The 27,158-nt window shown below is 36.9% G+C and overlaps 2 protein-coding genes across 2 annotated transcripts in view; one reads left to right on the top strand and one right to left on the bottom strand.

Annotated features, from left to right (window-relative positions):
• LOC113228946 overlaps positions 1–36 on the top strand; it is an 88,695-nt gene extending 88,659 nt beyond the window's left edge. Inside the window, exon 32 of the mRNA XM_026462389.1 lies at positions 10–36. Within this exon, the coding sequence (XP_026318174.1) occupies positions 10–36 (27 nt within the window). The remainder of the gene's footprint in view (positions 1–9) is intronic.
• A 135-nt stretch (positions 37–171) lies between these two features.
• On the bottom strand, positions 172–27,158 carry LOC113228945 (apolipophorins-like). Its single transcript, XM_026462388.1, has 30 exons — positions 27,010–27,158; positions 14,782–14,808; positions 13,964–14,160; positions 13,518–13,682; positions 13,138–13,287; positions 12,539–12,731; positions 12,253–12,413; positions 11,845–11,915; positions 11,462–11,627; positions 11,037–11,219; positions 10,145–10,297; positions 9,485–9,632; positions 9,118–9,238; positions 8,751–8,913; positions 8,444–8,641; positions 8,020–8,199; positions 7,344–7,881; positions 7,081–7,254; positions 6,055–6,623; positions 5,243–5,375; positions 4,734–5,109; positions 4,262–4,487; positions 2,496–2,650; positions 2,256–2,415; positions 1,561–1,788; positions 1,257–1,435; positions 924–1,038; positions 639–795; positions 230–399; positions 172–183 (listed from the first exon to the last, which is right to left on the bottom strand). Exons 1-30 carry the CDS (start codon positions 27,080–27,082, stop codon positions 172–174), a joined length of 5,541 nt encoding a protein of 1,846 aa, XP_026318173.1. The 5' UTR covers positions 27,083–27,158.

Below are 27,158 nucleotides of genomic sequence, written 5' to 3'. Positions count from 1 at the left end.
TATAACCAGGTCACAAACGGCCACCAAGAACCTTAACTTGAAGACACGTTATAATTAATTAATGTTCCATAGTTTGTCTGAATTTAAGTGATAACCAATCGTAAAATTTTAGTTCGGGAAAAATATACGAGGAAGATTCGAATATGTTTCGCAAAATCGGCATCCAATGTATTACATTGAAGTCTTCCCACATCGGACAGTATCTTAATTTGTATTGCTTGAACATTACCTTGCCCACGATCTGCAGGGCCAGTTTCTTAAGCTTTTCAGCTTGAGGTGCATTGGCGTTTATCTGAATGTCGAACTCTTGCGACGCTACCTGTGCACCCAGAGCTATATTTGCTGTTTTGCCCTTGCCGTATTGAGACTTCAGGTCCACTGACAGCTTCTTCTTTTCATCTGAAAAGACCGAATATCGAGTTGGCTATTATTATTAGACATTGGACATGAAACAATTTTTATGGATCTGAATCTCATGTTTCACTTTTTTTTTTCAAACAAAGCAACGTTTCGGGATCTTTACAGGTTGCATGACCACGACTGATGCAGTCAGTTTGCACACGCGGTCCGTTGCAAAGTAACAAAAGCGTAATTACCTCTAGCCGTACTATCTTTCAAATAGTTTAGCGTGTACTCACTATCGGTATCAACGTTGTAGTGAACTTCCAATACGAGAGGTTCCTGATGAGGCACTAGCACCTTCACTTTCTCGAAGCCTTTCTGCAGTCCTAACTTGCCGCTCGAGTCGAACTTGTAGACGTCCGCGTTCACTTGCGCTTGCTCGATGATCGTATACTGTTGCAGCAATAAGTAATAAATTTAAAAACCTCGACTTATTTCCTTTCATATTCAGTTAGAATTTTAAACAGGTTGGCAGAAAAATGACAAAATGTGATAAGCTCGCGACAATTGTAATCTCTTACCTCAATGAAGACGTTTTCGTTGGCAGGGAAAAGGAAGACAACGTTAGACGCCAATCTGATATCATGAGCCTGCTCAAACGGCAATCGGATGTTAAGGTTGCTGTCTTGCTGGTATCTTTGTAAAATAAAGAAACAAATTAGTAGGTATTGACAGACTGAAAGCTTTTTAAAGACAATAAGAGTTGCCAAGCCAAAATAGACTTATAAAACCACGCTGAGCAGTATATATAGGTATATAATTTATAGACAGTGGGCAGAAGTTTAAATTGTTTTATACAGAAGATTAATTCAGGAACTTCTCATGAAATTCAAGTTCAAAACAGAAATACTCACTTAGAGACGTCGTTGTTATGTTCCTTGATGATGGCAGAGCCGGTGTACTCAAAGCTCATGTCGTTACCGTAGTTGCCCTTCACGCGGATTTTCTCATCAGATGAGGGTCCCGTGCGGTCCCGGTTACGGCTTACAGAGAGTGATGCTGGTTGCGGGATAAGGTTGCCCTTAACTTCGGTCTGTATGATTTAATTAACATTATTTACACATAATACTACAGGGTGTTAGGTGCGAGCAAAACCAATAAAATATCTTAATTGGCTGGTAAACTACAAAAATCGTGAAACAATTTTAAGTCACTAACCTTGTATTCATACTGGCTCTTTCCCTCACCCTCAGGTTGGTTCTTCAGGTACCAATTGTTGACCAAGTTCTTGCCGTCCTTTAGTTTCAGCTCAATCTGGCCTTCTAAATTCAACTCCTGTTTATCATAGTTAGTATTGGTTACTTTGCCTTTAAATGTGATAGTGGAAGCTGGACCACCGCGCTTGGGTGCATCTGAGAGGCTGCATTCCGCTTGGCCGTTGACAACCTGAGAAGTATAATGTTAACTATTTGAGACAATTGTTTTAAAATTAAGTAAGACTTGGTTTATTGCAAAATAATGGACGAGAACTCTATTATCTCTTTTTTTAAATTTCTGTATTATATAACTTGAATAAACGCTTTGATTTGACCGACAACGTTACTTGCACCAATAAGAATTTAGCTGTTGAATATAGAAGAAGAAACACTGCTACAATATGTCGTTAGTTATTTGAATATTCAGTAGCAGCATTATTTCTGCCACCAAGCATGAATGTTAGCGTTACTACAGGTACATGGGACTTCTAAACTTTGTGTCTCAGTGTGACGCGTACAGCGGTAGTGCCCTCCAGACCTTTGCAATTTAAAACTCAGATTGCCATTGCAATGTTATGGGGTAAGTATCGCATGTTCATCCAGTTATTTAGTATCATAAAAAAATATATAATGAAATTGTGTACTTTTTTAACTTACATCGTTCTTAATATCAACGTTTTTGTTAATCTTTAGGTTGAAGCACCTCTCATTCGGTAGTACGACTTCCACATTAGCGTGAGAATTGCCTTTACCAGTAATTTCGCCATCACGGTGCACATTCACCTCGAACTTTTGATCACGATAGTTGAATTTGTTCCTGAGAAAGATTGTTACTTTTTAGTTTTTGGAGTTTAAATGGCAAAAACAGATATATGGATGAATAACACCTGTACTTACTTAGAGTCGATAAGTTTATCTGTGTTCTTAGTGTTAGTGCTGATATGGACTTTGTCATTGTTGTCCTTTTCGAAATTGAGGAACAGGTCGACATCGGCGTTGTATACAGGATCCTTAACCACGAACTTTACATCTCCCTTGATCTTGCGTTGAGACTGAAATAAAGTGAATTCATTATACTTGAGCCTACGTTACGTTAGATTAGATCTGTATCAAGGGAGCGCTAAGCCGACTCATATCAATATTTTTTTATTTTAAACATTTGTCATTAGTTGGAAATGATACATCTTTTTGTCAAATCACTACAGCTCTAGCTTCTTTAGAACTAAATATGATTTTCTTGTAGTTACCTACATCCTATTGTGTAATGTGATATAAATTTACACGTACATATTCATTTTCATATGTTACTCTTAAATTCTCATATAAATCAAGGGGATTGCTAATCGCGAACAAAGAGCGTACTCGAGTATTTAGTACCTATTGGTTCACCAGATATCGCGACAAATATCAAATAGCTATATATATATATATTCTTTCATTCACGTTTAAAGTTAAATGCAATTATTGATAAACTACACTATTGACAATGAATGAATTGATTGACTAAATTAATTTCTAGATAAATTAACTTCTTCAAAAGTACCTGGAATATCGAGTTAGGTTTTCGCAATTATTTTTTTGGAATTGAAACTCTTTTTTTAATAAAACAACTGTGACTGTAAATAGTGGAGCCAGCCGTGACCAGCCAGGATGTTGGTTTGTTTGAAAAAGAAACAAGTGTACATACGCGATTTAAGTTCCAAAAATTAGTTTCATTTCCACTACACTGAATGTACCCACACTCTATTATACATGACCCTCCGATATGCCCAAATCGATCTTTTGGTTCCGAAAGCCATTTTACGTGTTAAACAGAAAAAAAAACAGGAATTTCAATTTTAAATCTAATATAAAATCATCTTTAAAGATGATCAAGAATATTTAAAGCCTATACCAATTTCGACATTTCACATCCCTGTAAATTGGTCGAGCGGCTTAGTGTTTGGACTGCACATTACTAACTAATATCCGTGGTTAGATTTCACGAGAACAGTTTTATTTTAGTATGAATTATTTAACGGGATTGTTACATTTTAAAATGTTTTAAGCTGTTTACTAATTATAATTTAGAAAAAAACAAGTATTTCTGAGTTACCCACGAAGTTAAAACTTTTTTATTTCATTCACCTAATGTTTCTGGGTGGTGGTTTACATCGAAGCTCTAACATTGTCAAGACATTCCTCACACCTATCCAGAGGTATAAAAAGATTATTTACAATATTATGTATGATTATAGCCATAGCTAAATAATATTTTATTTTTTATGTGACTCTAATGTCGCTCCGCCTCAACTTGCAAAGCAACCGCTAAACCACAACGACCTTAACTATAGCAGATTGAATTTCGTATTCTCTATTTGTAAAAACTATATTTCTTTTAATGTTATTCATTAATGACACGATCAGGAAGTCATACCAAAATGAATTTTACGGCTTACAGGGTAAAGATTACGTTTATTTCATACTTTTCTCCACATTCATGAGCTCAGAACCAAAAGGTCAAAACAGTTGATTTGTTTTGGGGTCAGGTATCTGTACAACAAAAAGTTATGAGCATCCAAAATTACAGATGTTTCAAATCCACTTCTCATTACGTCTTCAGTTTTATTTAATGCTGTGGTCAATTTGTTGGTGGGAAATAGATTTAATAATAACTTAGGTACCTTCTTGAAGTCAACAATGATGACACCGTTGCCTTTTCCGTCCTTGTCAGTGACCTGGAACTGTCCGTTGGTGTTGAAAATATCCCTGACGTTTAATTTGATCTGTCCAGACGGATTGGCTCCACGGTTCAGTTTAAGTAAAAAGTCCAGAATCTCGCCCTTAGTGGTGGAGATCTTAGCATGAGAGGAGTAGAGCTTTGCGTTTTCAATTGCTCCAATGTCGAATCTGATGTAAAAGAAACAGAGTAATATTGTTATTCAGTCAAGTAGCTATTTTATAAGAATAGTACACTTAATAGAATTTTCTTTATTACAATTCTTTAGATGACGATTGACATTTACGCCAGCCATCAAAAAATTGAATGTTAAAGTCTACTCCATGTTAAGCTCGGCCATTTAAGCCTACAGTAAAACGAAATGTACAGGACGTACATAATTATATAACTGAATTAAAATAATGAATAAAACTTACGCGATATCTTCAGTTTTGCCACCACCAGAAATTTTGAAGTGTCCAACAGCACCCACATTCATATCGTTTGCCTTGGTCTTGTGAAGGACAACACCAGAGAGTTCGTATTTGCCAACTCCCTTTATAACGACATAATTTTCTAAATTGGATTTGTCAGCTGATTCAATGTCTCTCTTTGCAAACGCTTCAATTCCCTGCTTATTATATTCTCCTTTAACTTTAACGCTATAGTCTCCAGGTTTCTTAATTTGAGTTCTTGCTTCTAGGTCAAACTCGGCGCTCTTATCTTGGTACTGGCCTTCGAGTTCAATGTCTACCTTCTTGGAGTCAATGTCAGCATCTACTTTGATCTTAATAGGTAGATATCGGATTTCAACTGCAAGAGATTAACTTATAAATAAATGTAGTTGTGGTAATTCTAAGTGGAAGGAAATAAAAAAAAGCGTTAGCCAGCTTGATGTGCAGTATACACTGGTCGAACTTCGTAAACGAAGGTTTTTAAAACTTACATCTGTTTTTAGTGATGACTGCAACATCCTGTGCATTTGGGGCCCTGTGATATTTGAGCAACTGGTTGAATATTACGCGTCTTTGTGGATCCTCAAAGTTGTTGCTGTATGCCAATTCAATGTCGTTGTGGTACTAAAAACATTTGACAAAAATGTTACAATTAACCATTACTTACAAATGAATAAAACTTACAATTAAATTTATAAAACCCCAGTACCAAACAGCGTACTCATGATGTATCATCAAGTCGTAGAGTCACTATCTGTAAACCTATAACTCGTCGAGACCGATTTAATGAATTCAAATACGATTGGTGTACTGAAAGAAGTTGAAGAGTTGGATAGTCTGCGGACTATCCTGGTTGGAGCATCAGATAAAGGTTACCATATTATTTTCATGTTATGAGATTTCCATAGAATACCAAATTTGAAGTCGATCGGACAAGTGGAAATAAAATAAGTAATAATAATAATTGTATGACTGAAATCCCTACAGGAATTGAGTAAAAAGTTGATGAACTTTAAACGTTCAGCTGTTTAAAGAAAGATGCTTATCAAACATAGAGAACCATCTCGATTAAATTAATTTTGAAATGAAAAAAAAACAAAACTGCTTAGTGATCACAGATACAGACACGCAGTCAGAAGTCCGCTCTTTTTGCGACGGAGCTAAAAGGGACATTTATCGAAGTTAAGACAGATTCATTCTTAATAGGCGTTCTAAGGAAATAGGGAGTGTGCAGCGATCATTGTGACTATAATCGTTGTTAACTTAAATGATCATTAAACGTGGATTATTCTTAAAAACTTACGTTTTCATTAGTATTCTCAATATGTCCGTTGACCTTAAAGTTGATTATGGGATTCAAAGTATTCTTGAACTCAACTCTTACGTCGTAATTCTTAAGATTACCATTTAATTGCAAGTTGTGGTCTCCCTTCTTCGCCTTGAGATCTAATTCATAGTTCTTAGGTTCATATAACAAGTGGCCGTGAATATCGACGAATTCATTTGAGTTTGGCAGAGTAATCTTAAGACCTTCAATAATGTATTTTGCACCAAGATTCGTCTTTTCTCTTATTAGTTGGCCATCTACTTTAAGGTTCTTTTTGCCTTGTTCGTCAGGAACTTGGTACTCAATAATGGGTTTGAAAACATAGCGTTGTTCGTTGCCGTTGACGAGGAAACCAATTTTACCGTAATATTCAGCGGCATCAATCTTGGCTTTAGCCAAAAGGACGCGTTCAGTGTTCTTGGTGATGTAAGAGACTTGACCGTAAATGGTCTTAATTGGGGCTTCGAGTGACAGTTTGAGGGTCCGTTCGTCAGGGGTGGTGATGTATTCTCCTGACAGCGAGGTACGGCGGTTGCTCTTTGTTCCTATTGATTTATTATAGATTAATTTATGCAGTTTATGACTTTAAGAGACTTAGCCTTTAATCCGTATACCAAAATTCACAAACCATAAGTTTTTGTAAAATAAATATTTTTTATACAATTAAATTCGCTCTGAAACTTTGGACATTTCTAGTTTTGTGTGTAGGAAAATTAAAATAGGTGGTTGTTCATTTTGATGTAGGATAGCATCTTCATCTTCTAATATCACTGGCAATGGCAATAAAAAAATATCACTTCTTGAATAATTAACTTTGTCTCGATAAATTTATGGTGGACTTGAATAGTTTTTAGATGAATTTTAATTTTGACAGTTGACTTTTTGGAAGTTATATATTTTATTTTCATTGCACCACTATCGGATGGCTAGAATTTTAGGTGTTTTCAAAAAAAGTAAGTATTGAAGCTAGTAGCAAAATTGAATTGTTAGAGAATAGTATACCTTCAGCTTCGAAAAGGACTTCAAAGCTCTGCTTCGCAGGGTTATCAGTTCGAAGTACTGCCTTGATATGGTATCCTCGTAGATCGTTCTTTTCCAGCACCAGTTTCACCTTTGATTGACCGGTTAGTGGATAGCGAGCTAGGTATTTGGCAACGGATGCTTGGGCATCAGGACCTAATAGAAACAAAACGCGTAATAATTGATACATATGTATAAGAAAGAACAGAGTTGTAATTCTAAAAAAATATATCGTCGTGACGTACCAGATACTGAGAATGGCACCACTACTTCTCCACAAAGAGTCAGACCAATAAGTCCAGAAACTTGGTCGAAACATCCAGTATATTCCTTTGTTTGAGTATCAACCTTCAGAGCAGTTTCCTTCTCTTTGCGTCCCTTTTCTCTCGTAACGAAAATCAGGTCATTGGAAGCGGTAATAATCTCTTGCTTTTCGATGGGCAGCCCAAACTGGAGATCAATGCCACGTCCATCTTCCAGGACTTTGGCAATCAGATGGCCACCAGTTGAAGAGTGGAGGTTGGTAACAACTTTAAGACCAGTTGCAACGGCATCAGCGTCAACGAGGAAGAGACCAGCAATTTCAATATCAGTACTTGGAACTAGCTTCACATCAATCTTGGCATTCTTGGGGTTGCGGTAAATCTGGCGAAGATCGATGTTGGTTCCGAGTTCCAATCGGCCAGTGGCGGCTCCAATGAGGTCCAATTTCAGAGGGAAACCGGTTGAGGTTGGATAAGCAAGCTCAGCGTCGAGGAAAAGAAGGTGGGCACGTAGTTCTTGCTGTAAAAATTATTATGGACTGTCACTTTATCTTATCATTGAGCATAGGAATCTATCTAGTATATCTAATTTTCAGCAATTGAAGATTTGATTTCCTTACTAATTAAATTTTGTCATAAGTAGGAAAGTAGGCCTCACCTGGAAGTGCTTAGCCTGGTCGATGCCACCATTGATGGCAGAGAGTAGTCCACTAATGGCCCTGTTAAAGTCGAATCCCTTGTCGTCACCGAGGGAAAGAAAGATGGCGTCGGTGCCAAATAGCTTCAGATAGATATCTAAATCCAGCTCGTTGTTGTAAGAAATAGTTTCCGCTTTCAGCTATAAGATGAAATATGTGTTAATTGAACTCAAAAGTATTTTATTGCCTTGAAGGATTGAACTTTCCTTAGAGAAACACAAAGTAAAAGTTACATGATTAAAATTACATTACTGATAAAATGTACAATAAGCTGGTCACTTCTTTAATAAACTTAAGTATAGGCTTTGGAAGCTTGCATTTGATTTGATCAGAATTTATAAGGACATGGGTGTATCAACGCAGATGTGTATCAATGTCATTTACGTGTTTATCAAAGTTGTCAACTTCAGTCTTGACTGAGCGGCGTCCACGGCTGAGTTTGTCTTGAACCGTTTTTTCGGTTTCCTGGAAGTTCTTGACGATTGTGTCGTAAATTTCCTGGGGCTTCAGCTCGCGAAGGAAACTCTTGGGTCCAAGGAAATGTTCGACCACGCGGTCTAGGTTGCCTTGACGACCTCCAACCTGAGAAATTTCCAGAGTTTAAAACTAAGGCACCAACGAATCTAGTCAGAATCTGGCAGATCTGGTTTCGTTCATATAACGAATTGTTAATTGTGAACTTAAAATTTACCTCTAGTACGTTAAGACTGTGTCCAAAGAGTTCGGCGGTCAAATTCATGCTGGCAGATCTAGGTAGAAAGGAGTCCTGAGAGTAGATAACTGTCTGTTCCAAGTTTCCGCCGACCCCTAGAGCATCCACGTTATATGAAAGCTCTCGGAAAAAGGAGTATTTCCTGCAAATGAATAAAATTATTGAAGTATTTGTAGGAAAGAGAAAAGAAAGAAGAATGTATGAGGTTTTATCAAAATAAAATGATGAATTGGCTATAGTACGAAAATAATAGAGTGAATGTGCACGGTAACAGAAACTGGAATGAACTGAAAAAAGTACCTATGAATCTAGTTAAGTGGGGGACGTGGTTACATTGATTTGTTACCTGTCATCGACGTTAAATTTGTTGGGTGTGCGAATCTGACTGTAATGGTGCTGTTGGTGTGCGCGGTCTGGATTGGCAGAACTGCGGATGTGACGCAGCGATGAGGTGATGAAACGGCCAACTGCAAAGTGTTTACAAAGATATAAATAAGTAAGATCTTTAGAGTAGAGGATATCTAACTGACAAGTTGTAAAGAAAGAATTAATCGAAACCAAGTGCATAAAAAGCAAACTACACATCATCATCACGTCAGAAAAAAATCTGATTTAAACATTATCTTTTGTATTCGCTGACACTGGTAACAGTTTACAAACCGGAGTACATTTTGTTTGGTTTTTATAAAACAAAGTTGGTCCTAAAACCATACCTTGGTGCACAGGTTCAGTTTCAAGCAGAGTCTTGATTTCGTTGGCGGAGTGCGCGCATGGGCATTCTATCACAGCTAGGTATGCCTTGATGCGGATCTCAGAGTCTAGTTGGCGGTTCTTCATCAGGTCCATGGCAGCTTTGTGGGCCTGTAGATTGATAACGTTTTGAACTACTTACATTTTTTTTGTTTATTGGTGCATTTTATGAAAATGTACAAGGCAAAGAACTTTAGATCATTTATATAATTATACGATGTACTTAACGTGACCATACTACCCGCTTTTAAGTTTGCTGTCCCGCTGTCATCAAAATACTTAACAATGCCCCGCTTTCATAAAACAGGACAAAGGAACATTAATGAAGCGAAATAATAAAATTACAAAGCGTACCGCTCAGAGGGAAAAAATAATGGTCACGTTAGATATACTATATTATAGCCTCTAAGATAAAAGTGGGACATTTAAAAGAACTATAGGTAATAATTAAAAAAAAAACTTTTAACGTTTAACGGATTTTTAGTCGTCTCACAGCGGCTTATTGATGCATGCAGTAGTCGTACTAAAACTAGAACGAATAATAAAATAATGGTCAGCTTTTAATAGACAGTGTCATGGAATTCTTCAGTATAAATTTCAAATCGGTTTATTGTTCATAATACCTTAGTGGCACAAGGATCTGCACCAATGGCTTCAATAGCAGCAACCCTGACTCGTGCTTTGCCATTGTTGTCGCTGGCGCAACGAATTATTTTATCCACCAAGCTGTCTTCGAGGTGACGGATGTTACGGATGCCCTTTAGTACTGCTACCACCTGCAAGATGTTAAGTAATATTTTAGAAAAAGTAAACGAATATAGATAAGTTTATTAAGGTTGTATTTTCAAGAGTATGTTAATAGTAAGTGGTACCATAAAACTATATCAAATTCATAAACAGGCAAATTGCGACCGAAATTACTACAAATCTTTTTGCTTTTATTTTCGATTATCTTTCATCACCAACATCCTATTTAAGAGCCAGGCTCTTATCAGCCTCCTCCACTCCTCATTTCTGCAGCAGAACGTCATCAAAAGAACGTCAATATGAGCAGCTATGCTCATGTTGACGTTCTTTTATTTGTTTACTGTACACTTAACTTGGTCATTCTCTCTATATTTTACCTTCTATCTTCCTTTAATTTATAACTTTTATAAATTCTTAACTATGTAACAGATGTCCAAACTTTTTCCCCTTTCTGTTCTATTGTCCATAAAAACATTTATTTTTCCCTAACGCTTTTTTAACGCATTACACTTATCAAAAGCAAAATATAATCTTTGATTGACTTTTATAATCATCAGGTAGATCTTTCGCATCATTTTAACAAAAATACATCATTTGGTTGACTGGTTACAATTTCATTACGAGCTTATAATTTCATAGACTAATGTTTGTTTATTAATAGACTGTGGTAAGGTATCAGATGATCTTCTTGATAAATAACAATATAAGAACAAGAGAGTCACCGTTCAGAAAATGAAAGGTTAGAGAACTTTAAACTTTAATACGTACACGATCCTCCTCTTGTTTGTTCTTTGGTTTGCAGTTTTGCAGCTTGGCAGCAAATTTCGAACTGACGGCGGCGACACCATCGGATTTGACATTGTGGCAGTCGTGATCGCGGCAATATACTCCAGTTAAAGCGCCCACACCGAGGTAGACCTCGTTGTTCAGGTTGGGAAGGTCGAGAATGTTCTGATAAAGGAAAAGAAGTCGTTTATATTTGCCAAATTTAGATCACCTCGAAAAAAAGGGGAGGAGACTTGGTAAATGCAATTAAGCCGCTGCTGCTTCACCTCATTGGCAAATATTGCTTTTAAAATAAAAAGAAAATGGAAGATTCAAGGACCTAGTAATTAGGAATCCGGACGACTGCAACTTTCAAGCTTTAAACAACATGGGCAAAAGTCGTCAAAATTTCTATAAATATTACTAACCGCAGCAGCCTTTACAGCCTCGTCGGAAGTGTGCTTAGCGTTGCCCAAGGACAAAAGAGCAATCTGTGTCTCGAAGCCATTGAGTCCACGGCTTTTGATCAGATCCACTATAACCTCTACGCTGCTGCCGGTGCCTGCACGAACGAGACCGTCGAGGAATACGCGCCTGGAAAAAACAAAAATTATTAGAAAAATTAGAGACGTTAAAGGTATCGTAGCGGACCTGCTGAACAGACTACGTGGACGTATATAAAACCTAAATTTAGAATACAGTGACCAGCACATGACGTGTATAGGTGATGATAACGTATATGAGACATTAGTCATATCAGATATACAATAGACTGGATTCGTTCAAAATAAAGTTTTAAGACTTTGATTACCTTTCCAAGTTTTTGCCTTTGACTTGTCCGTAGATTTTGGTGAGGTCGTCTTTGCTCGAACCGCGCAGGATCTGTAAGAAAATTAATGCTTGCATAAACTAAGTATTATAATAATGTGCCGGGCGACCACCTCAATCACCTGAGCTCAAATTACAGAATTCCCTATACTTTGAGTACCAGAGCAACGGAATTCACAACCCAATACACCCGAACCGTAGCCAATTTAGAAAAGCTAATTTCACAAATTGGTCTTACTGGGAATTGAACCCGGGACCTCTTGGCCCAGCCCATAGTGCAAACGTTGGGCCACCGAGGTCGTCGAAAGAAGATATATGATATGATCTAAAAGACAATATTATAATATATATTTTAGGTTTTCCATACAAAATAAGTCTAAATAGTTCTTACCCTGACGAGCTGAGCAAATTCTCCAGCGGACTTGGAGTTGGCCTCACTGGCGAGGGTCTTGGCGGTATCGCGGACGGCGGCGATGGCGGCGTCGAAGTTGCTGCCAGTCACGTGGCCATGAGGATTCTCAAAGATGATAGAGCGCTGCATATTGCAGTTACCTGCGACAAGATAGTTATTCCTGAATTGAAATAAAGAGGGGGTGAACCATATGTGAATCTATTGTTGTTTGTATTTTCAACTTGTGTCAATTGTTGTTAGTGTGTTTCTCGGGTTTTCCAATTACCTGATCCAGCGGCTCCACCAGTTTTTCCAGTGAGCGTCAGCTTGGTGTGGACCTTGGCTCTGGCTCCATTTTCACCAACGGAGAAAGGTTTATACAGATATTCTTCGGTCGCTGATACCTTCTCAGGGACGCCGCTGTTGACTTTCGACTCTACGTTTAAGTTGGACTGCAGAACTTGGCTGTTTTTGATCTCCTGTTATGGGCAATGCGGAATTTGTTATTAATTAGTTGAAACAGAGGTTAATTTTTCAGTTTGACAAAAAAAACATTTTTTTTGATGGGTTGCAGAAGTTGGAATATAGCTGGTCAAGGTATATTGATTCAAAGGGAGATTACGTAAAAAACCACGTAAAAAACCACCTTCGGACATGCACAGATGCACAGGCACACGCGTCAAACTTATTACAACTCACATCTTTTTTTCATATTTTTTTTGTCGGGAACTAAAAATACGCGTTTAAGTTGTATTAAAAGAATATAGGGCTATAGATACTATAGATAGAGACGAAAAACGCTGGCAATTTTTATGTATCTTATTTTAATTTAAACTTTTCTGAACAAATATTTGATTTAGAAAAGGAAAACAACGTAAAACTTACTGCGGTAGGATTGAAGATACCACTGACGATGTCATTTTTGCCCTGTTCGCGGTATGCGCAGCGGGAGAGGTCACGGGTGCGGTGCACCAGGAACGCGTTGCCCTCTTTGGAGGATGAGACTTCTGTCGGGCAGGATCCGAATACGTCCACCTGAGAAGACAAGAAAATTAGTACTGGAGTTGGTAATTTTAATAGAAACTGTACGGGTTATGTTCCAAAATTTTCATTTCAGACTTTTTTGGGATATGTAACACTGAAATTTTTGTTTTCAAGTATATTTCTTTTAAAAATGATTCATCAGCGAAATGATGAAACATGATGTGGATAAACTTAACAGAATTCTTGTTTGATGAACATGTTTATAGTGTCATTGAGCTCACCTGTGTGCTAGGCTTGTTCTCTGACTGCAGCAGCGATATGATGGCTCGTTTGATGTTGAGCGAACGACGCGTGTCTCCGTCTTCGGTGCAGATCTCTGAACCAACACGGCCATCTTGGAGTGTGAAGCGCACTGGCTTGTCCACGCCGGGTGGGCTGGAGTATTTCTGTGAACACAAAGATTTCTTATGAGCTATGTCTTGCTTCAAAAGTAACGCTGCTCATCTGCCAGGGTACATGAAAGGACAGGACAGGGTACACTGCACGACATGCCATTCTTTTACTGTACGTCTGGCGTACTTTGGGCAACATTACAATCCGCGAGTACATTACACCGATTGGCAATCCTTTCACCACGATGGAAAACATTATAGTGTACGCCATCCATACGATAAGGAGAAGAAATCTAGTCCCAAAACTTGGCTACAAAACAGTTAAAGTAGAATACCTTGCCGTCAGGTCCAGATATCACGAGGTTTTGGACTACAAGCTCATTGACGCAATTGCCCAACGCAGCGACGGATACTTGGCCGAGGAGTTTGACGCTGGTCTCTTGCTTTTCAGCTCCGGTCAGGAAGATGGAGACAGTTCCTTCCACGCCGTAGTTGTATTTGTGGCCGTTTAGGAAAGTGGGGGACGTGGGAGCTGTGTGGAAAATAATTTTCCAAGTGAATAATATCGAAAGGTCTCTTTTTGTTTGAATTTATATCGGGGCTTTTAATTCGCTGGATATAGTAATCGGTACCCTATATTGTGTTTTAAACATTCTACCTTTCTACCGATGATGTGGATGGAGCACAAATCACATTTCTACAAAACCATTTCGTTGAAGCTCTGTTGTAAATTTGAAAAAAAAAATGGAAACTAAAGTATTATTATAGTTATTATTATTATTCTTTGTATTAATAATTGTAACAAACTAGTAATTATACAAAAAATAATTAAATATCAAAACATTGTGAAAATCAATGAACTTCACATTATAATAATTATTCTTTTTTTTTTTTTTTTTTTGGGTTATTTGGCTTCTGTCCCACTGAGGACAATTCTGCCAGTGTCCGGGTTGAAAGATACACGGTATATTTATCAAGATTAATTATTTTTATTAATTAATTATTCTTATATTATTCTGAATTTCATTACGCGACTAAGAAATGAAGATATGACGCAAACAGTGACAACTCATAAGTGATTTGAAAGACGTATAAGAAAGTATAAAAAAAATGGCCGCCGTTCATAAGCTCTTTATTGACGTTAAATACTTACATCCTTTACATGCTAACGAGCACTTATCTGCAAACAAACAGAGAAACAAATTATAAATAAACAATAAGTAATGGCTAAGTCATTTGTTCTGATATTATTGCCATAGTTAATGATTATAATACATAATTACTAATAAAGCAATTATGTAGTGATAAGATTCATTTCCGTGAATTTTGTAAACAACTTTCATTTGATACTGTATAATGCATCATTCATTAAAAGACATAGGAGAAATTTGACAACTCTATAACGTGACCTGTAGCTCAGTTGGTTAGAGCGATAAGGTATTCTCATCGGGTCGGAGTAATTTTTTCCAATGTGTTCGATCTTTGTATCTTAACAAATCTGTCTTAGTCTTTATACGCTTTAGTTTTAAGTGTGTAATGCATTTATGCAAATATATTTACAGTTCGTATAATAATGTTGTATGTACAAGTATTAGGTGTATATTCAAGATTGTCCTCAAATTCCATCTCAAACATGTTCCACTAAAAAAATGCGAATTGTACATAACAAAGTATGTATATGTGAAATTGTGTCACCCTCATATTTAAGCATTAAACTATTCGAATTGAGTCTTAAATTTTCGTTTCACAAAAGTTGTGATTTTGCAGATGTGTCTTTTTACATCAATGGTGCAACTTAACGCAAGTTAGAAGAAGTTCACAGCCCTGGGAAAACGTGTGAAGTCCAAACTAACCTCACAAGTAGATCTTAGATCCGTAAAAGGTCACAGTCAGATAACCTAGATTAGAACCTAGGAATATCCCAAAGGCCCGTCAACATTTGATTCATATATTTGCTTTTGATAAGAAACGAACCCTAACTTTTGACCGCGCGAACCGGATCTCTACATTGTTTGCGATTCATCTACAAATATAATTATGTCACTAAACTAATGACAGTACATAATTATAACAATGGAAACTTTTTAATTAAACTTGCGGTTGGTTGGTAACTTGGCATATACAATTCCACGGTTCGGATTCCTGTGGTGGCATGTACCTATGGTTTTTTAGTTATTAACAACAGTAACAGGAGAATATCGTGATTATAGCTGCATATGGAAGAAGATTGGACAATCATATGAACTCCCCGACCATGGCCTGACCCGTGCACAGCAGTGGGATTTACACATTAGAATTCATATACGGTGCTCTGGCCCTGAAGAAAGTAGCTAAGGCACTTGTGTTACGGAAATTGAAAACAACGATGGTACCACACACCCTACGTCTCAGAGTGACGGGCGATATGGCAGTGTCCTTGGCATCTTTATAGGTGGACGATATTTACTATTTGATGGCGAAATTACATGCACATGGGGCTTGTCAACTTATATATCAGGGTCGTATGTCAACTTATGTCCAGGCATACGATTTCTTCGCCCCGTCACTTAGTATTATAAAAAAAGATATCATAAAAGAAGAGGAGAAAAAGAAAAAACATTTTAACCGACTTCAAAAAAAGGAGGAGGTTCTCAATTCTACTGTATTTTTTTTGTATGTATGTTACGCGATAACTTCGCCATTTGTGTACCGATATTGATGATTCTTTTTTTTGTTGGAAAGAGGGTACCTCGATCCTCTAAGGGTGGCTGTTCACGCATGAAGATTCATTTTTATAAATAGTGCCTAAATTATTATAAGGAGCAATTACTTTAATGGTTGATTTTGCTTTTCTCCAATTCAAGGCGTTTTTCTCTCTCAATATACTTTGAGTAGTGAGAACCGATTTTTATTATCTCCTGTGTCAAGTCCCGTATAGTAGCGAACTAGGGGATGAATCCGGGTTTGCGCACTTTCCGGTAACCGATTTTAATAAAACTTGACATATAGATGTAATTCCACGTACTTTTGAGGTCGGTTTTTATAGTACTCTGAATTCATAAGCCGGATGTATCCGGTTAGAGATAGATTCTTTTTTCAAATTCGAATGGGACCAGTATTGAAATACCCTTTCCAACAAAAAAGAACACAGGTCAAATGCCGGATTAACCTCGCAACGTAGGGTAAAACCGGGATAGATGCCGCATTGGGATAGGTGCCTCGTTTTCAAAAAATCTAACTTCCCGAAATCGCAGCAAAGAATAATTAATTAGTTTAAACAAGGAGTATAGACACCACTCATCAAAGTTCGTGCAGGGCTTCGTGTGGAATAGACGCGTTTAGCTTGTGCATGCGTTTATCTCCGCGACGAACACGACAAACGGTTCTAAATTTCAGGCACAAGTATTCACTGTCGCATAACTTTGAAAATTATATTCAATTCCGTTTTATTTTTATTACAACTATGCACTGGTACATTAACCGCGCATCTAGATGTTAATAATCGTTCTTTTGTATATAGCTTAGTTAAATAATAAAAAGACATCTATGAATATCGAATAGGATAGTCGCCTCGATTTTTCGCGGTATAGGTTAGGGGCAAGGAGAATAAGACAAGAAAGTTAGGAAAAATAAAAAACTGCATCAGTTTCTAGTCAAGGCGAATCGAAAAAGTGTCTTAGTGATTCAAGAAAACATATTATAGCAATTTTTAGATTTAGACAGCGATGAGGGAAAAATCGGCGAAAATTCTATATATCGCAATACTGTAACTTCAAATTCTCATAAACAGTTTTCAAATAGTGACGAGGATTTTGTCAGAATTAGTGATAATGAAACGTTCTGAAATATCTGATAGCGAAAATCTACATCTATCTATTCTCAAAAAAAACAAAGCTTCCTTCCAAGGTGCCTAAACTTTGCTACATTTTAGTTTGTCTGATGTCTCTATAAAATCGACATGCGTTACCGTATACTTATATAGCCGATTGATATACAGTTCACAATAATTCTTAACACAAACAGAATGCATCAATCAAGTCCCCCTTCCAACAAATTGGGTAATCACCCACTCAGTCAGTACAATCCAACTAGCAAGTCCATTTTAAATTCTACTTTGTTACATCGAATAATGCATACAGACTTCTGTGATCGACTCTACAGTAGTCGCAATCGTACAATTGACTGCACAAGATTGTATCCTACGTTATATGAATTCAATGCTACGCATATAGACGACTTTTAAGGTAGCATGTACAGTTCATGGCAAGAGAAGTAAGTAAAAAGAATGGGGGCTGATAGATGTAATCTTTTCGACCTTCGATTCTATTTCCGTTAACAGACTTCAATAAAACTTGAGACTTTACGCGACCATACGTCCCGCTTTTAAGTTTTGTGTGCTGTCCACAAAATACTTAACAATGTCCCGCTTTCACAAAACAGGACAAAAGTGATAATAATAAAGCCAAAAATATATAAAGTCAGTCCACTATACTACACAAGATAAGTTCGTTTTTTAATTTTTAATCTTTAAACATTTATTGTTCTTTTTTAAAAATTGTTCAATTATTAAAACATTTCGCAACTATCGTAAACATTGTTCCCTCAGATCGTCATGGACAGGCGTGTCGCTTACCATCAGGAGTACGACCTGTTCGTCTCGACACTTGGTTTCATGAAAAAATGTCTACATATCAGGATAAGTTCACAGATTCTACAAACGAAATTACACAATAATATTTTTATTCATAAACAGGGAGTTATAAAATTTCACACACGTAATTTGTTTCATATAATTCGTAATATTTTTATATCTTTCATGAAATAAAAGTATTTCTGACATAGAATAGAATATCATTTATTGCAACTATGGTATATACCACTACAAAATCTTGATAATGATTGGTCGTAGTTTTGTAGAAATAACAAATTCTCGATTGTTAATATAATTTGAACCTTAACCTGTTGCCATATCGTTGAAACTTTAATACCTATTTATTGCAAGTTACGACGTTTTGATATTATATTGAAATTTCAATTATGTGCTGCCATCTAGCGGTTAATTGCTAAACGACGACGAATTTGGAGTAATTAATTTAGTTCTCCAAAAAAGAAGCGACAATATTGCAAGGGCATATATCAGCTTTACTTTCGTTTCTTGTAACAAATTACATTACATTACATTGTAACAATTATTTCGATGAACAAAAAATTTTAAATTTATTAAAATAACACTGTCCGATAACATGAAATACCACCACGGGTAATATTTAATATTTTTGCATTCCAAAACAGCACAATAAGGCATTTTTCTAGGATTTCATAGAATTTGCAAGAAATAATGACACAGCCATACCATACAAAGAGAAAATGGCGTACTGACCTCATGTAAGTCTTTCGAGACCTATAGTTGACACGCGTCCGACGCTAACTAACTACTTCTACTGTATTTATTGTTCTGTGGTATATACAGTTGTTAGAAGTAATTAATAGTATCACATGGACCCTGGTATAACCCTATAGTTATAGTAAATTGTACACACGCCAGCACATCACGCTACACATTGACGTATCTTGTTCCTTTGCACTGGAGGCGATTTTCAAACAAAAATTGTCCGTACCTACTTAAAACTAGTTTGTGTTATAATAACATGTAACATTAATTTTTGCCGTTGAAATGTTGTAAGCTATTTATACTTCGAGATTATATTGGTAGAGATCTGAGAAATCCTGCGAAATCTGAGAATCTGTTTTTTGGTGTGTGTTTTCCATTGTTAGGCATTTTGTTGTAAATTTGAATGGATTTATAATATGGACCATTTTTATAGCTTTCTACAGTCGGTTCTGAAAGAATCAATTTGTCTTTGCGACGTGCACTTTTGTTTAATTCAAACAGATTAAGATTATTTGTTACAAATGTGACAGTTTCTTGACTAAATAAAGAGGGGAGGGTTAGAATTGGAGATGGAAATGTTCGAAAACATTTTTTTTGGATTTTGAAAAGTTAATGTGCATCAGTAGGTACTATGGCCATATTACAATAAATATGATCACTTGTACACAGAAATTACGAACGAGTCTCTATTAGAAGCCCGAAGTCGAAGACTGAGAGCTTTTGGGGTCGAGGTTCGTAATTACCATACCGTCCGTGAGCCCTACAATTTTTTTTCTATCACACTTAGTTTGACTGCATGCAGGGTAACTTGACTGTAATGCCCAAATAAATCCCTCGGGCTTTTTTCTTCTCATTACACGACCATGGTCGTTGTGAAAGTTCGGAGAGTTTTATTTGGGGCATCGTAGTCAAGTGATGAAAAATATTATTATAGTGACGTTACGTGTGGTTTTATCATACTAAAGGTGTGGTGTAGGTTGTCTGTTTTTTTTTTTTTTTTTTATTGTGACTCGGCAAAATGACTGCACCGCGCCTGATGGAAAGTGCGAATACAGTCCAAAGATGAGAGTAACGGATGGAAAACACAAATATCTTCACTCCGTCACTATCATTTTGCCGGTCTGGCCAAATGCTTCTTCACACTACGTTTGAAGGACCCGATGTTATAGAGGGGAGGGAATACATGCGCTGGGAGTTGGTTCCACAATTTGATGGTTCGGCATAAAAACGAATTGCCAAACTTTTTAGTGCGGGACGGTATTGAACTGACCGTCCAACTGTGGCAACGCAGTCCGGCACGGGTGGTCCGCTGATGGAAAGGAGAGGAAGGGATAAGGTTGAATAACTCTTCAGAGCACTCACCGTGGTACAGGCGATAGAATACGCTAAGAGACGCTATATCTCTGCGAAGCTGTAACGACTCCGCATGCTCAGTTACATGAGGATCGTTGACAACACGGAAGGCGTAGCGCTGCAGTCCATCTAGGGCATCGAGCAAGTACTTGGCAGAGCCGTCCCAAAGGTGCGAACAGTACTCCATGCTGCTTCGGACCTGAGCTTTATACAACAGGTATCGCAGCTCTGGAGTAAAAAATCGGTGCACCTTGTTCAGGATGTCTGTACTATCGGATAAGGGTAGACGGTAATTATAATCAAAGACTTAACAGTTAAATAGCTGTATGCAACCGATACTGAGTAATAACCATGTGAGCGGATGTAGTCATTTTAAGCTTGGGTATTCCAGCCGTACCGCTTACTGCTGCCGAATTAAACCATCCGTTTCATCGTTTGACGGCTATTGATGTGGTTAAGTGCAGGCGAAATGTAATTCGGGTCTACATTGATACTTTATTCAGGAGACCTTGTCTGCCGTCTGTTAACTAAAATAAGGTAAGCGACAAATGGTCAAACAACCATTTTAAATAGCACAAAATAGAGCACAGAATACTCTTTTAAAAACAGTTAAAATTAGTTACCATGTTCGACTTATCGGAACTTATCCTAACGATGCATAGCTGAAATATCATTAAAAAAATTTCAATATTCTAAAACTGTGTTTTTAATGATATCTCAAAAAAATATTTTGTTACCTAAGTTACAAAATATTGACGGGGCTAACCCCGTTTTAGTTGGCGGACGGCAGTTGTAATCTGTGGTTAGCCTTGCTTCTCTATCCAGAAGAGAGATAGAGAGCTTACAGTAAAGTTAAAATCTCTGTTGCGGCATATACAGTCCCGTATCTTTTGACATGTGTTTTGATTATACTAACCCTCTCTATAATTTTTTTATGAAGAAGGAACGAACGAACGAGCAACGCGCTTATCCTAACGGTGCAGTGTAAATTAATTTGTAACACACAATGCCATCTATAGACACGCATGTTTCAAAGTGCAGAACATATTTTTTTCTCAAACATGCTCGGAAATGTTTGGATTACTTCTAAAAACGAACACGGAAAGTTTCTCATTTAGGGACTATGCGATTTCTTCCCGGCCAAGGCCTGCAAAGTAACTATGAAAATCAATTACTTTAAAATTCTCTAAACCTTTAAATCTACCTACTAATAATGAATTATGTAAACAGGCAAAAAGAAAAAAAGAAAAACTCATCAGTTAAATAGGACTCGGTAACTGGACCCGTGGCTCAGATAGAACAATGCTATGGTGCAGCATGGACATGGTTTCAAATCCCACCGGATCGATGAAATTTTTTCTGCGTGTTCGATCTTTATATTCAAAAGAAGTAGATTCCACCAAATTTCTTGTAAATTTTGTCCTTGAAAAAGCACAAACACTGTAGGGCCATTGTCATAAATTCATAATTAGCGCTATTTATATAATTCAGTGTAGATAATGGGTTCAGAAGTCGCAGATAGTGGAACAAAGGAATTGTTATCTTATTTGAGGCGTTATCAGGGTTGATGGTTCATTAACAAATTGTGCGTTTCACTGTCAAGGCGACGGATTAAGTTCATGAAGTAGACTCCACCTAATCGAAGAAATTTCAAAAGATATTTTTATTTAAACAAAGTAGTTAATTCTATACATTAATTTGTGACGTATAATGGTAACAAATGTTTGTGTAACGGCTTATCATAACCTCTTAAAACAATATTACCTAGGTACTTTAGCTGTACATTATCTTTTCGTACCGTGACGCGCTTAAAATAAGCTTATTATAATGTTAAGACTAAGATTTTTAACATTATAATGCTTTGTGACTATTCATTCATTGAATTTGTACTACGACGCGATTTAGTAAATATTGTTCTTACGTCAATTTTAACAATCTTAACATGGTTACTCGTGCGCAATGGAAACAATATTATTTTAGATTTTATTTTCTTAATATTGATATTAATAGGATCTTTGTCCTGATTCTCTCCTGAATCTGGGCCCCAAAGTGTCTTTGAGAGATAGTTTAAAGATATTAATATTCTCACTCTAGCGTTACATTTATGAAAATGTAATATAAGTTAAGAAGAATAGTTTTTTTTATGAGAAATTGTGACAGCCATAACATTAATACGAAGAATAAAAATAAACTAGCTGTTCTCAGTAGTCGTCTTCATAAAGTCAGAAATTCGTTTAAGGGGCAATGTGTACGCTTCTATAATAAGATATCGGGTCATATTCAAAATTGGCCATTTATGAGGTTTAAAACTATAGTGAAACAAAAACTTTATTCTAAAGGTTATTATTACACAGCTTCTGCGTACTTGGACGACAAAAATCCGTGGTAGCGACCCGTTTAGCTCCGACAGGTATTCTCGATTTAGGATGTCTTAAATAAATATATTAAAATATTTTGATCGAGAAATCATATTACAAAACTGAAGACTAAGTGTTATATAAATATGTATGGAAAGACGATACGGCTCCAGAATCCACACAAATTTGACTCAAAGTGTATTCCATAGCATTTAAGTTTATTTGAAAAGAGCAATCCCTCGAGTTTCTTACTCGTTCTTCTCAGGGTTGTCAGCGTAGTGAACGAGCAGTAGCTTAAATGTGACGTTTTCAAGTGTAAATTTATTTTACCTATGGAATAAATATCTTTGACTTTGACTTTGAAATATTGCAATGATAAATGTATTCAAATGTGTATGTACAAAGACCAAAAGACCAATCCCTAGAGCTTCTTGATCATTCTTCTCAGGGGAATCTGCCGTACGAATGAGCAGTAGAGTGTAATCAATATGACGACTTCAAGTGTAATTTGCTCAATGAAATAAAGATGATTGGACTATGTGTTTCATTGGTGACGATTAAATCAAAATATAACTTTGTGTGTGTCTCGCTCGCTGCAATAATGGATGACCGTCAAAAGGCGCGAAAATTTAAAAGGTCGCGCGCACTGTAGGTACCTGTTTCCCAATTTTTACATTCATGTATTATGTTCGTATGTCCCGGAAAAATGATGCCATCTATCGAAAAGTCCTTGGTCACGTGATCAGGAACGATAGATACGCGCTGCTACAGCTGATGATGATGGGCAAAGTGTAGGGAAAGAGAAGCGCTGGGCGAAGAAAGAAATCGTGGCTGCGGAACATCTGGAAGTGGACCGGCATTGCCTCCGTCGAACAGCTGTTCCGGTTGGCTGCCGGTAGAGATAGATACAGGAAGCTGACGGTCAACCTTCAGGATTGAAGAGGCACTCTAATAAGAAGAAGACGGCTCGCCATAAGCCCTCAGTGTTCATTGCATGGATACTTTAGGGGTCCATGGACCACAGGTTGAAAAACCCTGATTTAAATACTACATGGGTCTAAAATTTCTTGTTAAATTTTAAATGACCAATGCCCATCATATCCTTGTCTGCAAGCGGTTTGTTTATAATTTGTATATAACTGACACATAGACTATGTATGACAATTTTGAGAAATAATATGAAGTAGGGTATTTGAAAGTTTGTAAGCCGGAAAATGTCCTCGAGCTCACTGAGGCATCGTGCCCAAAAAGGCTGGCATAATTTCCCCTTTGAATAGCTAAACTTATTCTTTAGCAGAAATAACTTGCCTTGTTACCGGGAGCTTTTACGACACGATTGGAGAGCTCGATCACTAGAAATTTCGCCTGTGGCCTCAAGTGCCCAAGGTCTCAACCGCAAAAAGCACAAACCAGTAGCACTGGTTCATATGTGTTTGTAACTTACTTTAAACGTGTCATGGTGTGAAAAGTTATTGTAAGCTTAAAGTAATATTGTTTTAAAAGCTTGTGGCAAACCCCTTAAGTAAGTTAATCATCTCAAGTTGCCAGGTCTTTGTCTGCGTAAGGCATAGTTAAACACTAAGCCAAAGAATCTTGTTGATGAAGTTAGTTTTTTTTTTGTATAAATTATATCAAGTGAAGGGACGAGCAAGTCGTGTACCTGGTGGTAAGCTATACGCCTGTCCGTAACAGTTGCAGTGCCACTCAGAGTGTTAAGTCGTAAAGATCTGAGGGGCACTGCCTCTGCGCCCGTCACCAGGAGACAGAAGTTGACAAGTCCCATGTGTCTGTAGTTTCACCAGCACCCCTGCACTTCGAAACCGGAACGCAGTAATGCTCACATTACTGATTGGCGGCAGAAATAGGTAAGGTGGCAGTACTTCCCTGGACTCTCTCACAACTCACTCTCTCTCTCTCAGAACTCTTTCACAAAGAGTGCTACTGCTATTAAAATAATAATCATATAATAATAGAAAAAAGGAATTTAGTATTCAATTGCCGGTAGAGCAATTTTCTGGATTGGTTCTCGTTTTGGTGGTTGTTCTGGTGCTTTTAGCGTAGGAAATTCCCTAGTTTAAGACCAGGCATGTGATCGTTTTATTATTTCTATAAAACGTTAAAAATTACTTAACGACATTGACTTTGTATAAAGAAAAAGCTACGACAAGATAACAATATCTGAGGTTAAAGTTCTCGATACGTTGTTTACATTTTCAACGTTGCGAATGTACTTTTATCACATAGTTACAAGTCTTATCTATACATATGTAGGTACCTATTTATGTACATAAGTGTATGTATATAAGAGAAATCGTTAGGAAAATAATTATACATAGGGTGAAAGGTCGATATGTCTTGACAGCAAGTTTTAAGCTGCTTTTAAAGGACACAAATTAATAATTATATAGAAATTGACATAACATAGAAGAGCTTTCGATCGTCAAGTAGTAACTATGTTACTCTTTACATTACTACGTTACGGTTTTGATGGGAGCTGGTGAAATTACAGGCACATGGTACTTGTCAACTTATGCCCAGGGCATCGAGTATATAACCAGAAATGGAGACGAAATAAAGGCCATCTATCCCAGGCAAGTAATCTGGTAAATGGGCCTTATATCACTTTTAAATATCAACTCTTGTTTGCACCGAATTCACGAATTAGAAAGCTGGTAGTCCAGCGCCAACAACTGACCTATGTGTATGTGTCCGTATATTCCAAAAATATTCTCTATTTATTGTAATAAAGACAATATCTCTAACTATTGGGGGATGTTCCATGCTGTGGTGTAGGATAAACTGCGAAACATCTAATTACAAAACAAACGGAATCACATTTCATCGGTAATTCAATATTAAATATGTAATTTTGCAACTTTCGTCCATTATAGCAATGCTCAAGTTAAACTCGTCGATTTGAAGCGAAACAATTGACGACATCCGGCAATTGTTTCGAATTCCGGCTGGCCAATCGGAGCGCAGTTGTCACCGTAATTATTTGGCAGAATAATTTTCAAACAAATTAAATATTTCGTCTCTATTTATGGTTATATACCCGATGCCTCAGAGTAACGAGCGGCGTGGCAGTGCCCCTCAGATCTTTGCGATTTATAGCTCTGAGTGGCACTAAAACTTTAAAATATTAAATACTAAGTCGATAAGGGAAAGAACGTTTAAGTTCATTGCAATAAAGATCAAACTGTAATTAACTAAGTAACATTGTTATTAACTATACCTGATAATTCCAGTTGTTGTAAACGATCTTTCAAAAAAGTGTCTATCATTAGGGTTTTAGATTATATAGTATATATCCTTATATACAAACGATATGTGAGCAATAATTACTTACGAAGACGGTTCAGTCGAGAGCAAATCTAGCTCAATACTTTGGGTTTTGAAACGTTTTTATTACATACGGCATAGAGGTGAATTTTCATGAAGTTAAATCTTAAGTGTCAGTTTAGGATTCATCGTCTTATATTTTTGATTTTGTATTTGTAATTGTATTTCAAATAACAACTTTTCATGAGAGAGGTTTCAAGATTCTACGAATGATATTGGTCGAAATTTAAACAGGAGAAAATGCCTTCGATCCGGTTGAATTCGAACCAACGTCTTCTAGCAAATCGTGTCAGACGCTATGCTAACTAAACGGAACGAACCAAAAAAACTAAGCCAAGATCTGCAACAAGCACATAGAATATGTAACGTGCGCTGGTTCGTTCCGTTGGCATAGCAGTTACCACTGTTTGCCAGAAGACGTTGTTTCGAATCTAACCGCATTGAAGGAAATTTTCCTAAGTTTTCGATCTTTGTATTAATAATTATAACAAATTAGTAGAGTAATTTTCCATAAAAATATCATGCCGATGAAACATTATGTATGTTTCTATGTCTTTATTAAATCAAGGGTAGGAATTATTATTCATAACTTCAGTTCATAATTTTTAAGCCATTAGAAAGCTGGCAGGTACTTTTGCCATCGGAAGGAGAAACATTTGCAGTCTCCTTGCCAGGACGCCCCGAAACGCAGTCAGGCCTTTCATATTTATATATAAGCACATTTAACGTGCAATTAATTTCCTTCATTAAATGTTATGAATTCTAAAGAGGAAAGACAAACCGAATCTCCGAATCTCTGGGTATCTAAACACCATAGTAGTTTTCCTAGAAGCGTTATAGAAAGAAAGCCAGAGCTTCATGAAGTTATTTCGAACTCATGTTAGGATGCTGTACAGAGATGGTTTGCGATTACACAAAAAAAGGAAGAAGGATATAAAAAAATGTTTTCAGGACTTACCAGCAACGGCGGTTTTCCATAAAACGGAAACAACAAAAAGAACACAATAGCTCAACCGTATACTTTTCCCCATGATGGCTGGGGCAAAGCAGCACTACTAACACAAAGTTATCAGTCTATACCTAATACTACAATACGTTACCCCGGCA

This window comes from Hyposmocoma kahamanoa, unplaced genomic scaffold, assembly GCF_003589595.1.
Source record: "Hyposmocoma kahamanoa isolate Upper Pololo Valley unplaced genomic scaffold, ASM358959v1 263, whole genome shotgun sequence".
Lineage (NCBI taxonomy): Eukaryota > Metazoa > Arthropoda > Insecta > Lepidoptera > Cosmopterigidae > Hyposmocoma > Hyposmocoma kahamanoa.
The sequence above is the reverse complement of the archived record's forward strand: the minus strand, read 5'-3'. Positions and strand labels throughout refer to the sequence as shown.

What these genes read in the sequence shown, in the direction of transcription:
- LOC113228945 (XM_026462388.1), bottom strand. Translation starts at nt 27,082, where the DNA reads ATGGGGAAAAGTATACGGTTGAGCTATTGTGTTCTTTTTGTTGTTTCC. An exon ending in TTGACAACTTTGATAAACAC is followed by an intron (nt 8,200 to 8,443) that starts GTAAATGACATT and finishes TTCATCTTATAG; the next exon opens with CTGAAAGCGGAAACTATTTC. An exon ending in GGCAAAACTGAAGATATCGC is followed by an intron (nt 4,488 to 4,733) that starts GTAAGTTTTATT and finishes CTTTTACATCAG; the next exon opens with ATTCGACATTGGAGCAATTG.